A 13,983-nucleotide genomic window follows, 5' to 3' on the forward strand; every position below is an offset into this window, starting at 1 on the left:
CTGGCAGGTAATGTGTTCTGCCTGTGAGCCTTTCTAAAATAATGAAACCAGAATTGCTAATTTTAGTAGGTGGAAACTTAATGTGTCACTGACAAAATTTAGTTTAATGTATTTTAAATTGAATGCACAGCTCGTGACCACACTTTTAGCACTAGGCTGGAAAGATCATCTGGGCTTGGATGACTTTTTTGAATCAGATTTTTTTTGCCAGTTTTCCAGATCAGACGTCCTAGTTAGGTAACACCAGTGCTTAATTAGAGATGATGGTTGCTGGTGGGGCCCACCAGCACTTATTTTTCCTAACTACACGCTCCCCGAGAACAACATAGGGGAAAACACACAAACCGGAAAGAAGAAGAAAGAGAAGATGGAAAAACCATCAACGAGAAAGAAAGCAGGAGTGCGAAAGAGTGAGATAAAGAAGCAGGGTGTGTCTGGCAGTCGATTAAAGTGGCCAGAGGTCGATTCTGGACTGTGCAGCCTTGGTATTGAATGTGGGGGCATTTAATAACGTTGTTGGCTGTCTTTTGAGCATTGCTTTACACACCAGCATTCGCTATGTCACAAGTTAAGCTCTAGGGACCCTGATATTCACCCTCACTGTCCTTTTCACATAGGGTTAAAAATAAGCGTCTTTACTAAAATTCCAATTCTTTCGCTATTATTGGATTCTTCAATTTTTCTGGGACCGTTTCCAAGAAAGCTGTTTCCCCATTCTGTATTCACTTTTACCTTCATGTTCTACACTTTCTGTATATAATTTCTTGCCTCACTTGTAATCCAGTGGGCGGGTGCACCACGGTGTTGGCTGTCCTCCAGCAGATGACATGGTGACGGTGGCGCTGGAGGACTGCTAAAGTTGTAATGAGACCCTAAGTCATTTGCTGTAGTTGTCACATAATGTCACCCGTCCAGTAAACGCTTCACTAAATTTCAGCATAAAGGCTATGCACTACTCTGGAAAAACATTGCATTTGTACTAGCAGGGGATGCCTATTTTGCTGGAGTTGGCCCCGAACTGAGTAACGGTTTATACAGTTTGGACCACTGCACAATTCTATAGTTCGAGATGAGGAAGGAGGTATTGTCAATGGGCCAGATTGGGACACCACTCGAAATCATGCGACATGTGTGCCAATGTGAACCCAAAGGCGATCTGGCACAGAGAAGCAAAGCTGTACATTGCCAAACACAAGAAGACGTTGCATGAATCGCATTGTTTGTATCACCCACAAAGCGATACATGGAATAGGACCGCTCTTCATCAGGAATAAATTCACCAAACACATTCATCATAGGAACCTCCGCTCTAGACTGGCACCTAGCCACAAATTCCCAAGATACAAGAGAAGAGCCATGGGAGGCACATCCTTCTCTGTTCAAGCTGCCAAAATATGGAACTCTTTACCCCCAACATAAGATCCGCTGACAACCACCTCATCTTCAGAAAACTACTCAAGAATTGGCTCTTCCCCACATAAGCACCATACGCAAACAGAAATATATAGCATATCCCTCTGTATATATGTATTTATTTGTACTATCGATATGTACTTATATATGTGCATTGCTTTGTATAAACATGTTGAATAATTATGTTTAAAAAAATGAATAAATAAATACATTTGTAAATACAACACTTGAAAACCAGAGTTTATCGAATGCATCTTTAATCTACTAATACTTACTTTGTTTATGCATCTATATACCACCCTTGTACTTGGATCTATGTGTTTATTACTTTCCTTAAAAAAAAGCATATTCAATGCACTACCCTATTTCTCACCCTATACCTCTATCAATATCTTTAATCTACATCTACTTACTTCCTTTATGCATCTATTAACTTTCCATGTACTTATGGATCTATATATGTGTTACTTTCTTCTAATTCAGCATATCCAATGCACTACCCTATTTCTTAACCTATAACTCTCTCAATATATCTTCTACCTCAACTCTCTGACTCATCTCAAACCTCTTTCTACTACTCTTCCCAATACACTACCCTATTTTCCCCATATACCTCTATCAATATATCCTCTACATCCACTCTCTCATTCATCTCAAACCCCATACCACTACTATGATCCCCAAAATAGCCCTTTCCAGATTCTCCCCTACTCTAACCCTCCTCGCACCACCTGACACCTCTTTTACTATACTGATCCCCCAAAACAAGCCTTTCTAAACTCTTCCCACTGACTCTTCCCCTCTGCATCCCTTTTTACTCATCCCAAACCTCCCCTCCCACTACTGCTATGACCTCCAAAAACCCCAAAACAAAACAACAAAGTTTAAACCCTTCACTGTTCTATCCCTCCGTTATCATTTTCAATCAAAATAACAGACTAACATGTCCACTTCTCAATTTTCATTTTCACTATACTAATTCACCACTAATCCTTTATGAGTTCCAGAGTAGTGTGCTACTCGCTGAAAAAAGTGCTTGAACACCTCATTAGGGGTAGCAAGCACTATATAAATGCAACCCTTTTTCCCTCTTCTATTCCTCCGCTTTCCTTCTCAATCCAAATAACTGACTAATATCCACCACTCAAATTACTTTCATATTTCACTATACTAATTCACCACTAATCCTTATGGGTTCCGGAGTAGGGTGTTACTCACCAAGAAAGTGCTTCAACACCCCATCAGGGGTAACAAGCGCTATATAAATGCAAACTTTTTTCCCTCTTCTATCCCTCCGCTATCCTTCTGAATCCAAATAACTGACTAACCTATCCACCACTCAAATTACTTTCATATTTATACTAATTCAACACTAATCCTTCTTGGGGTTCCGGAGTAGCGTGCTACTCGCCGAAAAAAGCGCATCGACGCCTCGGTACGGGTAGTAAGCACTATATAAATGCAATTACAATACAATACAATGTACATAGACTTCCATTTGCAATTTCCTAATAGCAAATTTTTGTGATTCACTATTGGGAAATCGCAAACAGCTAATGTACAATAGTGTGTTTTACACTGTTTGCGATTTCCAATGGGTCGCAAGGGACCTGCCTCATTAAAATTCATGATGCAGGTCGCAATTTGTGTCCCATTGGGAATGGCTAGCACTCACAGGGATGGTTTCCTGCTGAGGCCAGCAAACCACCATGTTTTAAATGAAGCAGTTTTTTATTTTGAAATGCCGCCCGTTTTTCTGAAAGGACAGTGAGATGCATTTAACTAACTAGCTCTTTAGCCCCGGTTAGATCTATTTGGCCTCTCATGTCGCATGCTTCCTACTGCTATAGCGCCTAGAAACCTCTGTTTGAGGTTCAGAATAAATGTCTGTATTATTATTATTATTATTATTAAAAATTAAAAGATTCCTTTCATTTTTTAAGAGTAGGCGCTGCCGCCTCTTAAAAAATGTTGCCGCCCACATTCACAAAGGGGAAGTTGATGGTAACTGTGAATGTTTTGCGACCTCATTCCAGGTCACAACACGTTACTACATACCAGTGCGACTTGCCCGTTCCTAATAGCCACTCTTAAACCCAGTTTGCGATTCGGTAATTGCTTATCAAATCGCAAATAGGGTTGTACATTTAAAATTGCTTTTTTCAGGTATCAAACAGCCTGATTTTGTGAATCGGGCCGTTTACAAACTGAAAAAAACTTCGTGCATCTGGCCCATTATGATTAATATGTTCAAATAGTATAATTCAGTAAAGAATATTAAAGTCGTCGCATTAATACAGCAGATGTAAAAATGACCTTAAATGCACCAAAACCTTTGTAAATTGGCCCTGCCTCTTCACGTACTGAGTCACAAAGATATTGTAGTGAGTGGGTGAAATTTGCTCTTGTAGTTCATCCGGCTTACCCTCATTTCCAGTCGTAAGTGGAGAGTAGTCCTGACATTTTTTTGCATTTTTTGTTGTAGTTTTTATATAGCGCAAACTCGACCTGAAGGTATTGAAGCTCTTTACATTAGCACCAGTTACATTACAGAGGACAGATTAATTTTTTGGTAGGCACGGGAAGATTAAGTGATTTGCCCAGAATCACAGGATGCGGAACTGACGCCAAGGCTCGAACCTGGTTCCCCAGCTCCAAAGTCAGCAGCTCTGGCTATTAGGCAGTTCAGCAGTAAGGCGGGAGTAGTACATGAGTAAGTCACAGCGATTTCTATGTAAGTTGTTCCCTTTGTATCTGCACTGCAGGCTGTCTCTATTTGAGTACAGTTCTTTTCGCAGTGGAAGAATTACCCTAGATGCATTACATTTCACTGTGAAACTTCTAAGACACCCTTTCTTTTCAGGGTTTGCCAATGATCTTGTGACTCGCTGGGTCAGACATGGTAAGGGATGTCTCTGGTTTCAGGTAAGTAATTTGATGATTCCCAACATCAAGGCTATATGGACAACCTGTCTTCTTAAAAAACATGGGATCTGCAGAGCTAGAAAATGACTTCATTTTAAGTTTGTGTGTGTGTGCCTTTTGCAATAAAAAGCCTAAAGACATGAAGATGACAGTAATTGTACCTGATGGAAATATGAGACAACTGGAAATGAACCACACCTTCAGTCACCTACTTTAAATAATGCAGCATTGACTGGCGTCCTGGCTACATCAGAGACTCGTACTTTGTTTTAAAATAATCAAATGACCTTTATGAAATTGGATATATCAGCTTTTTTTGAAGTTGCAAAGCAATTGTGCTGCTTCCCACCATTGTTCATGGTATATAAAAACCAATCAAATGCAATTCTTACTTTACTTTTACTTTAAACAACTTTATTCGGCTGATCATAAAACCATAAAAGTATGCAGACATAAAAAGTACATAAGATATGAGATAGTAATAAATACTTCCACATTTAATGAACATTAAAATGATGTAGCCCACAGTAAAATCCAGATAAAACCCTGTAACATAATCTAAATAAAGTGCCTCAGAGTTGTACAACAGCACATAGGAATCAGCCGGCAACAGTACGTAAATGAAATAAAGTGCATAGGGCCTCGTGATTGTACATCAGCACATAGAAATCAGATTACAACAGTGCAAGTTTCCTCATCAAAGAGTCGTTGAAGGATGAGGTAAGCTGGTACACAGTGTCTTAAATTCCTTGAACTCAGAAATGGGACCAACAAACCGTTGGTATATAATTCATAACATTTACAAAAGAAAAGAAAATGGACCATTGATTGATTAGCACCATTGTTACATGGGCATACAATTGCATCTAGATTCGATAATGCAATTCATAAGTTTGTTTATTTATCACTTTATATCCTTTTTGGTCAAATTGCTTAATCAATAATAGACAGTGGTTGTGGGTAAACTTTGAACTGGTGGTGGTGAATGCATAAAAGCGGACTTTTTAAAGTTGCATTGAATTAGTACAGCACAATTTTCAGTCTAGTGCCCCCTGTCTCGGATATTGACAATCAGTAGTACATGGTGCGCATACATACAAATGATCCATGTTCTATTAATTCATGGCCTGTCTTAACACCTCCCCTGAGCGTTTGGGGAGGGGTTCGCCCTTAAATGAAAATGTTGACAAATTGGTTCACATGCCCGGTTTTCAGTGCTGTTTCCATTGGAAATTGGTTAAAATCAGATAGGTTTTATATTCATTACAAATGTATTTTCTTTGAATGCAATGCAACTTCCTTTGATTTTTTAAATTTGTGAAGTGTCCCACATTGTCAGACCTATGTGATTTTTTCATTTTTTTCATCCTGTCCACAGTATTGTAAATGTTCACACAAAATGTAATGGAGATATTCTGGCAAGGAGCAGGATGGGCAAATTTAATATCACACACGTCTCACAATGCCACAACCGTATACTTTGTATGTGGTCGGACACTTGATTTACTACTCAGGATGCAGATAATGCACAGATTCAGGTATCAGACATATTTCATTATGCGTCACCAATCTTGCATGTTCAGTTCTTAGATTACAATTAGATGTGATGGTAACAATGTTATAAAAGCTATAAGTATAGATCCTCATATGCTGCCACAAGAGCTGAAACAATCGCCATACCCTCAAATTAATGCCATTTGGTGACTAGAAAATGATGGCAAATTATAAGCAAAGTCTGTCCTTAGATCAAAACAAATTTGACAATCAAAACAAATCAGCACTTGAGTACCAGGTTTGAAGTGTTTTTGAAATGCATAACTAGTGGTACACAAATATTCATTCTTCTTATCTGTCACGTTGACATTTTCAACAAACATCAGCTAGCCTTTACCTGAAGGAACGCCTATTTTGGCTTTAAATTCCAGCTTTTCATGTTATCATTTATGATGTTAAAGAGAGTGAGAGAGACACACACAAACACACACGTACGCACCCACATGCACACACCCAACACCCACACTCTTGTTCTCGCTAACCTCATGGTATCAGCTGGCGATGCAATCTGCCTTCCAGGAATGGCTTCCATTAGAATGCATGACAGATGCATCTTGATCTGAGAAATAAACTCAACCAAGCTATTACAGTCAGTTATTTTTCTCCTATATGCATTCTATACGGAAAGTAATAGTTGCTGCTACCTTTTCCCAGCTTTGGCATAGCCAGTATGGCAGGATATAGTTTGATAAACAACATTTGTGCATACAATGCATGCCATCAGCATTTGTGAATGCCTGTGTGAACATTTGTTAGTAGATTAATTCAGACCCATTGGCTTTGCCAATGCTTGTTTTTAATTTTGGACCTCTGAAATTCTAAAGTCTTCGTTGGACTGTGGTCTGCTACACCCTGCTCTCTGTCCTCCCTTTGGCTTGTCCTGCTTTCTGACTATCTAAATAGTTGTTTCTTTTATCTATTGCAAAGTTGTGTTAGTTGATTCTTATGGGTCTCCTCTTCCTCACAATGCTACAGTATGTTCTATAGTGCAACATCTTGGTGGGAGATGTGCTTTACTAAAAAATGATGAATATTATGTTAATAATATCAGCATACAAAACAAAGTGAAAACACCAACAAAGAGAAGAGTTCTTGTGATAGTATAATCACACTGTTGTTTCTTAAACTTTTAGGATATTGAGACTGGGAATGGTTGCGTGGACTATATGCCTTTAGTCTGTCAATCAGTCAGTCAATTAGTCTTTATTTCGATTGTCATAATCATTAAAGACATCGTATATCAACAGATAAAGGGACTAACAAATTCATGGTATAAAAATAATTTGATGAATCCATATCAATACAACTTTTGGCAGAATATATCACAATAATAAAACACTTAGTATTAAAATTTGTTAAAAACAAATAAATATCAGTTTACATAAAACCACGAGTGTACACCATAAACAGAACTTTCACAATTTTGACACCACTATTTAGCCCCATGACTAATAAAGGAACAATGCTGACATGTTATTTGGGTAGGAGATTCACATACGTAGACAACATTTTGGGACGACCATAAGACAATTAAATGCCAAAAATATTAATAAAATTTGGCCTCATCATTTTAGCTCGAATAACCGACATCCATCGCAAGAATTTAGCAACAGCGATCACTATGGGCTTGTGTGTCAGACTTCAAGATCCTTAGTGCCTCCACGCCCGACCTTGTACCCAGAATCGAACAGATTGGTTTAAGTCATTTCTTCCTGGGAGGCTTATAAGCAGGGCATACAAACAGAACGAGTGCTAATGTTTCCTTCTGTGATTAACATGCAATACATTTGTCATCATTCAGGGGATGCCATTTACAGGTAAAAGATTTTATTGGGAGGGAACCCACTCTAAACTGGTGATACAGTTTCCTATCATTGGGTACAGAGATAAGATCCCAGTAGCATTCATACTTGGTCTCTTGTTTTTGTTCAAAAACCTCCCTCATCAAGGTAGGCCTCATTAAGGATGAAAAGCGCTTCATCATAACCATATTCCAATATACTGCCTTAAACTCTTTCTTTGAAGGGAAAAGATTTTTTATGGGATCCTCCCATAAACTGCTTAACCCCATATCACTCAGGGTATCTTTTACCCTTCTTAACCAGGAGATCTTACATGAGCGATCTGCCCCCCTGGTTTCGAGAAGTGCTTGGTGTACAGGGCCATTTCGGGGGTAACCCAATGCCTTCTTCAGTATGCCACAGTTCTGAGGCGAGCTATGTCCTGAATTTTTATAACAGCCCAAGCCTAAATAAAGAGGCAATAATGGTGTTGATTGTGGGAGACCTAATAAGGCTCTCACAAATTTGTTTTGGGCTGTGGTCAGGGAAGCTAGATCCTCAAAACCCCACAGCTCAGCCCCATATAGTACCGAGGTGCTAATTTTGGTTTTAAAAATCTTCAGAACTGGAGCCATTGGCTTGGTATGAGAAAGTCTCTGTTCCTTCATAAGTACTCCAGTCAATTGGGCATGTTTAAGAGCCAGCATATCAATTTGAGGCTTCCAATTTAATTTCCCTCCTAGTGTGATTCCCAAGTACGTAAAAACGTCCGTCTGCTCTAGACGGCCATTGTTCATACAAACTCTCCCTTTTATGGCTTTACTTTTGTGGAGAACTATAAACTTGGTCTTCTCCACATTCACCACCAGTTCATGATCACGGCAAAACACCTCAAACCTAGAAAGTGCTGACTGCAACCCTTTTTGGGTCTTGGAAATTATCAGGGTGTCATCCGCGAACTTTAACAGGGGTATCTTCATACCTGCTAAGGTTGGAGCATCTGTGGGGTAGTTAGAAAAATACTGCACGACCCTGTTAATAAATAGGGAAAACAAGGTTAGTGTGAGGACGCACCCTTGGCGAACCTCCTTGGAAATAGTAAACTTATCCGTGACGTCCCCCTGCATGCCCCAGCGAACCTGAGCACAGTTAGAGTCGTGTAGGGTAACTAACATAGACAGTATTTGAGGTGGTATCCCCATATCCAAGAAAACTCTCCACATTTTGATACAAGGCACCAAATCAAAAGCAGATTTAAGATCGATAAATGCCTTTAGTGTATTTTGCATCAATGGGGACATATTTTTCCATATATGTAGCCTCTTGGAAGTATATCATGTAGGTAATAAATTCTGTCAGTGCTCGATCTTGACAGTGTACACTAAAATGCCCAAAAGACTGGCAGCTCTTATCAAGAAGTAGATGGTGTGTTACAGTCAACAGTCAAGCGTGTGGTTGTGTTTCTGTATAGAATCAAGACAGATAGTTGCTGTGATAAATGATCTCAGCCCTTCATTTGGATACAAGCTACCCTATCGGTGGCAATGTATTTTGACCTCTTTAGATGCCTGTAAAATCTATTATTTGGAAGCTTTAAAATTCCTGATAGGGCTTTAATATAGCCTTAGAGCCTGCTGTAGCGGGCTTTACGGGCCCTTATAGTCCCACTCCAGCGTTAAAGGCCCGAGCTGAAGGCAAGAGGGCTCTAAGGCTATTAGAACAGTCCACCCCAGAGGGCAGAATGTTCTAATTTGTAAAACAAAGGCCTCGCGAAGATTCAATCCCCTAGGGCTCCATGGGGCCTTTTGTTCACAGCAACAGCTGGAATAATAGAGCTCCGGACTTCTACCAGCCATTCGGAGCCCCAACATTCCATTGTTCTAATATACCTTAAAATCTAAACGAGACCATGTATACTTAGAATGATTAGTCATTTTAAGTTGGACATTGTTTTTACAAATTTGTGCGGTGTGTCGGACAATCTTTTTATCAATGCTGCTCTTACATATGTTGCACGGTCAGTAAATAGTCATACAAATGAAATGCAATTTCCCTCAGTACCGGTAATGTGCCAGTAAAGTCTATGTACTCTAACAAGCATAGCAGCTGCATAATAAATTATGGAAATGGTTTGCCTCTGTTTACAGTTTGTTAATTTTGTTTTTGTAGGAATGAAGTTTCCTCTCTGGGACAAAATGGTGACCTCCGTGGTAGGTTTTGATTTTTATGCATACAACTATACACAGGATATATCATTTAAATGTGCTCTATACTATACTTCCTGGTGTTTGCTGTAAGTTATGTTTCCTTTTATGCAAATTACCTCATGGAGCCACATCATTCCATGCTTCACATGAAAGCAGATGTAAACTTTCTAGTTTGTTGATATTACCATAATGTTTATTTGATCAAATTAATAACTTGGGATGCATTTTTCTTATTTGCCCAAATAATTTCAGAATACATTTATGTTGACTATAGTTATGGGCATTTTCAGCTCTATTAGCGCACTGGATAAAGATCACGGAGAGGGTGGGATTGGAGACTTTGAATTCATATTTCATTGCATGTAATTTGAAAACTGTAATATAAAAATGTAATACTGTAAAGCTCCAATTATTAGAGGGTTTCTCTTGCCCACATTTTCCCCAATAAATGTAGAAAAAACCTCTTTTCTGATCCAAAGAACTGTATTAGAGAGAAAGTGACTATAAGAAACTGGTACAGACAGAGGGTAATATTAAATGCTAAGATGTTTTTAATCTGGATGTTTTGTTTGAACCGTTTTGGACACAGTGAGAAGATCTTCATGTGAGTGAGGGTCGGAAAGACCATTTACCTAAAGAATAGAACGTTGGCACAATCTACTCATGTTTGCCAGTAGCCATACATTTTCCATTCTTAGTAAATGCATACAACTGGAATTTGCTAAAAGAACTTAGCTTATGTTGAGTCCTAGCTGTCATGCATTGCCTGGCATGATGCCTCCTAAACATATAGCTAGCTTCTTCTTAGGCCCTCTGCGAGTGGTCTATTAACTTTGATAGGGCCAATAACATCGGTTACTGAGCCCATCAGAACTATGGGGTGCATGAGATCTTTAAGGATCTGTTTACTTTCACTCAGAGATTTTGGTTACTGAGAAAAGCTGAACTTTGGGTGAAAGTCTGGGGCAGAGTGAGGAATTGCTGGTGGAATCAGATCTGGAATTACCAATGCCACTGATAATGCCTCATTTCTTAGAGGGCCCTCAGGGTCCAGCTTGTATTTGGTCTGAAACTTCACATCTTGGAATAATCGGTACCCCTGGACTAGGTATGTCTGGAAGTGGGGAAATACAGGTCCATTTCTGAGTCTCTTGTAAAGACGGCCTTAGTAATTCTCAAGAGGTGAGATACCCCAGCAAGGGCATCAAGGCTCTGTGAAGTGCCCGTGTTAATGAGTGGACCATAAATTGTTTAACAAGAAGGAGAGACCAAGGGCTATATTTAACTAGGTCCAGCCTACAGGCCCAAATACATTACAAAACAGAGTGGTATGCTGTTCCTACTGTACAGTACAGGTAGATGTGTGTATGGAGAAGTATTGTGCTCACTATAGGCAGGAGAAAGTTTCCTCCTTTCTGAAAAAGACGCTCACACACTCAATCAGATAGGTGTCTTGCTTCATCATTGGGTCTGCTCCTTATTGGGTCGGTGCTGCAATACCCGATCGGCACCCATGATGGGGCCTTTTAGCGGAGATCTTTTTTCCTGGCCATTGGGTGCAGTGCCTGTGAGGGCCCTAGTGAGTGTAGATGTGAAAATGTGAGGTTAAAACAGAAATGAGGTAGAGGTCCACCCAGAACAATTTTAATGAATGTGGCCACTATCCTGATTAAAAATGAAAGTACACGCACCCCAGCTATATGATTACAGGGTATTGCGCTGTAAAGTCAGGTCAACATGTTTCTTGCCATTTGGTTAGGTAGACGGCAATTCTTCAGGACCGCTGTAAGATCTATCTACACTTTTTGGTGGTGGTCCCAATTTACGAAAGTGAGTGACCACCCATACAGCACCCTAAAAAGTGGTACCTGTAGATCTAGAGCATCAACCCAATTGGGGTCAAATTAATGCGGCAACGTGTTCCGGCAGGTGTTTACACTGAATAGTGCAGTGTTGTTTATTCTCCGTACGCGTGGCGGATAGACCTACCCCTCACTCTGCCTGCCGGAACACGTTGCCGCATTAATTAATTATTAAAGAACCCAAAACCATTATTTCTGTGTGCCCTGTTAAGAAAATGTTGCTTTCTACAGAAACACTGAATATATTGAGCGCAGAGCACACAGGCATCATTGTCTCATGAGAAACAGTGCATGTCTACTGCAGTGTGCCCATCCTAGCTCCTGTGGACGGTAGCAGGTCATTGCAATTAGTGTGTTAGAAAGTTAAATACTATTGGAATTGCTGCCAGTGATACATCGCTCCCAAATAGGCTAAAAAACTCGCCAGGACTCCATTAATTATATGATCAATGTGAAAGCCTGCCATGGTTGTCTGTCATATGTTCCATAATAGTATTTAACTGTTATAAAAAGTTATTTTTACTGTGCTTCCTGTCTGCCCTAAAGCTACTAAGGTCCAGGTTCAATATGCTTGGACTGTCCCAGCACACAATTGTCTGGGTGGTGACTCCCTCACACTGTTCATCTGTGGCATACAGTGTCATGCCTGTTTCCACACTACACTTGTGCAGCACAATTGCAATTTCAAAATTGACCCTGGTAAGCCCACATTGGCATGCAAGTTGTGACATTCCCCCAGTAAAACAATAATGCAGGTTCTAGGCTGAGGCATACGTTTGCCATGAAGACACTTACAACATACACCGAGAAACACTCAGCAGCACATTCAGACGACACACACAAACACCCCATCACTCAAACACACAGCTAATTCCGTCACAACACACCCAGAAACAGTGCATGCCTTTTCTCAGATTGAGCTGACACACACAATACAGCTCCCTTAAAAAGATGATTTTAACATTAGAGAGGTCGGGTACACACAGCTCCAAAGCCTCCCCTGTGCTTCTAGGCCCTTTGCCAACTATGCTGTGCTTCGTGAAAGTATTATCCTGCAGCCACACTTTTCACACTCTTTTTTAGGTCTCGCTCTCGAGACCTATTGTCGCCGAGATGCCTCTCAAGGGAGACAGACCGGGGCACATGCAGCGATTGGGGTCGGGGTCTGTGGATGTGCTTCTGAGACGCGCTTGCGCAGACGCACACACAGACACACGCGCGCGCACACACCAGGCTCACTGTAGCAGTTCTCTTACCTTCTTGATAGAAACGATGGCTTCTCCCTTCCGACATGTCTGTTGGACTCTACCCCTGACCCGCACTCACTCACAGGTTACCCAGCAGTGGGGCTCGCAGGGGTGGCAGCGTATGGGCTTTTTGTCTGTGCCTTCTGGCACTTGGCATCCTTTAACAGTGCACAGTGTACCCATCTCTTCGTTAGATGGCGTCGGAAGCAAGTGTATCAGAAGCGATTGGCTCCCAGGTCCCATGGAAATGAAGAGCATAGACTGATCGCTGCCAAGAAGCGCAACATCTGCAGGTAAGTTTGCCATTGGAAGCACTGATGGACAACACTTGTGAATGAGCGCCATCGGCCAGTACAGCGTTTGATCTAAGCTGGAAGTGATCACTCTAGACAGCTTCTCCTCTGCCAGGTGAAGTCACGTGGTGGGAGTCCTGACCTGCTGCCTCGTCACTTCCTGTCTCGCTGCCTCGTCACTTCCTGTCTGGCAATGTCGGATTGGTAAGGGGGGCCCTTGTTTAAAATTATTATTGAAGTATCATGTAACCTGACCCCTTTCATGCGATGGATCGGGTTAGATTGTGGAAAGAGGCGCGGGAGCGATGACTTAAATTAAACTCTCGTCCAATGTGAGAGATTTGCCATGTATGAGGTGCATAACTCTCGGCAAAAGAGAGAATGCACTTCCATAGAGGTTTTCCCTACATTCAACTACATAGTGATTTACTATCTGAACCATAAGACAGCACTCCACCACTCGCTCTTGGGGTATTTCCCATCCTGCATGTTCCGAAATACTCCATCAGCTGCAGCATTCTGAAACTACACATACCAGATGCCCGTGAGGCAGGTCGCTATGTTGGAGGCTCCGGTAAAACTGCACATGAACACGATAGGGGCAGGGGAGCAGAGCAAGCACGGTCCTGCCTCCACTCCTTAAAACCCCCGACCCACCGGTTATACACGACAATCCCCAAGGAAAATGTCGGGAGTTGGCT

At 41.0% G+C, this 13,983-nt stretch overlaps 1 protein-coding gene across 2 annotated transcripts in view; it reads left to right on the forward strand.

The window, feature by feature from the left end:
- The window catches only part of LOC146785560 (uncharacterized), a 263,330-nt gene that overhangs the window by 11,126 nt on the left and 238,221 nt on the right, over positions 1-13,983 (forward strand). For both annotated transcript variants that reach the window (XM_085634724.1, XM_085634723.1), the window contains exon 2: positions 9,843-9,883. In XM_085634724.1, the coding sequence (XP_085490850.1) occupies positions 9,843-9,883 (41 nt within the window). The remainder of the gene's footprint in view (positions 1-9,842; positions 9,884-13,983) is intronic.

The sequence above is a fragment of the Triturus cristatus genome, chromosome 11 (assembly GCF_964204655.1).
Source record: "Triturus cristatus chromosome 11, aTriCri1.1, whole genome shotgun sequence".
NCBI classification, from domain to species: Eukaryota; Metazoa; Chordata; class Amphibia; order Caudata; family Salamandridae; genus Triturus; species Triturus cristatus.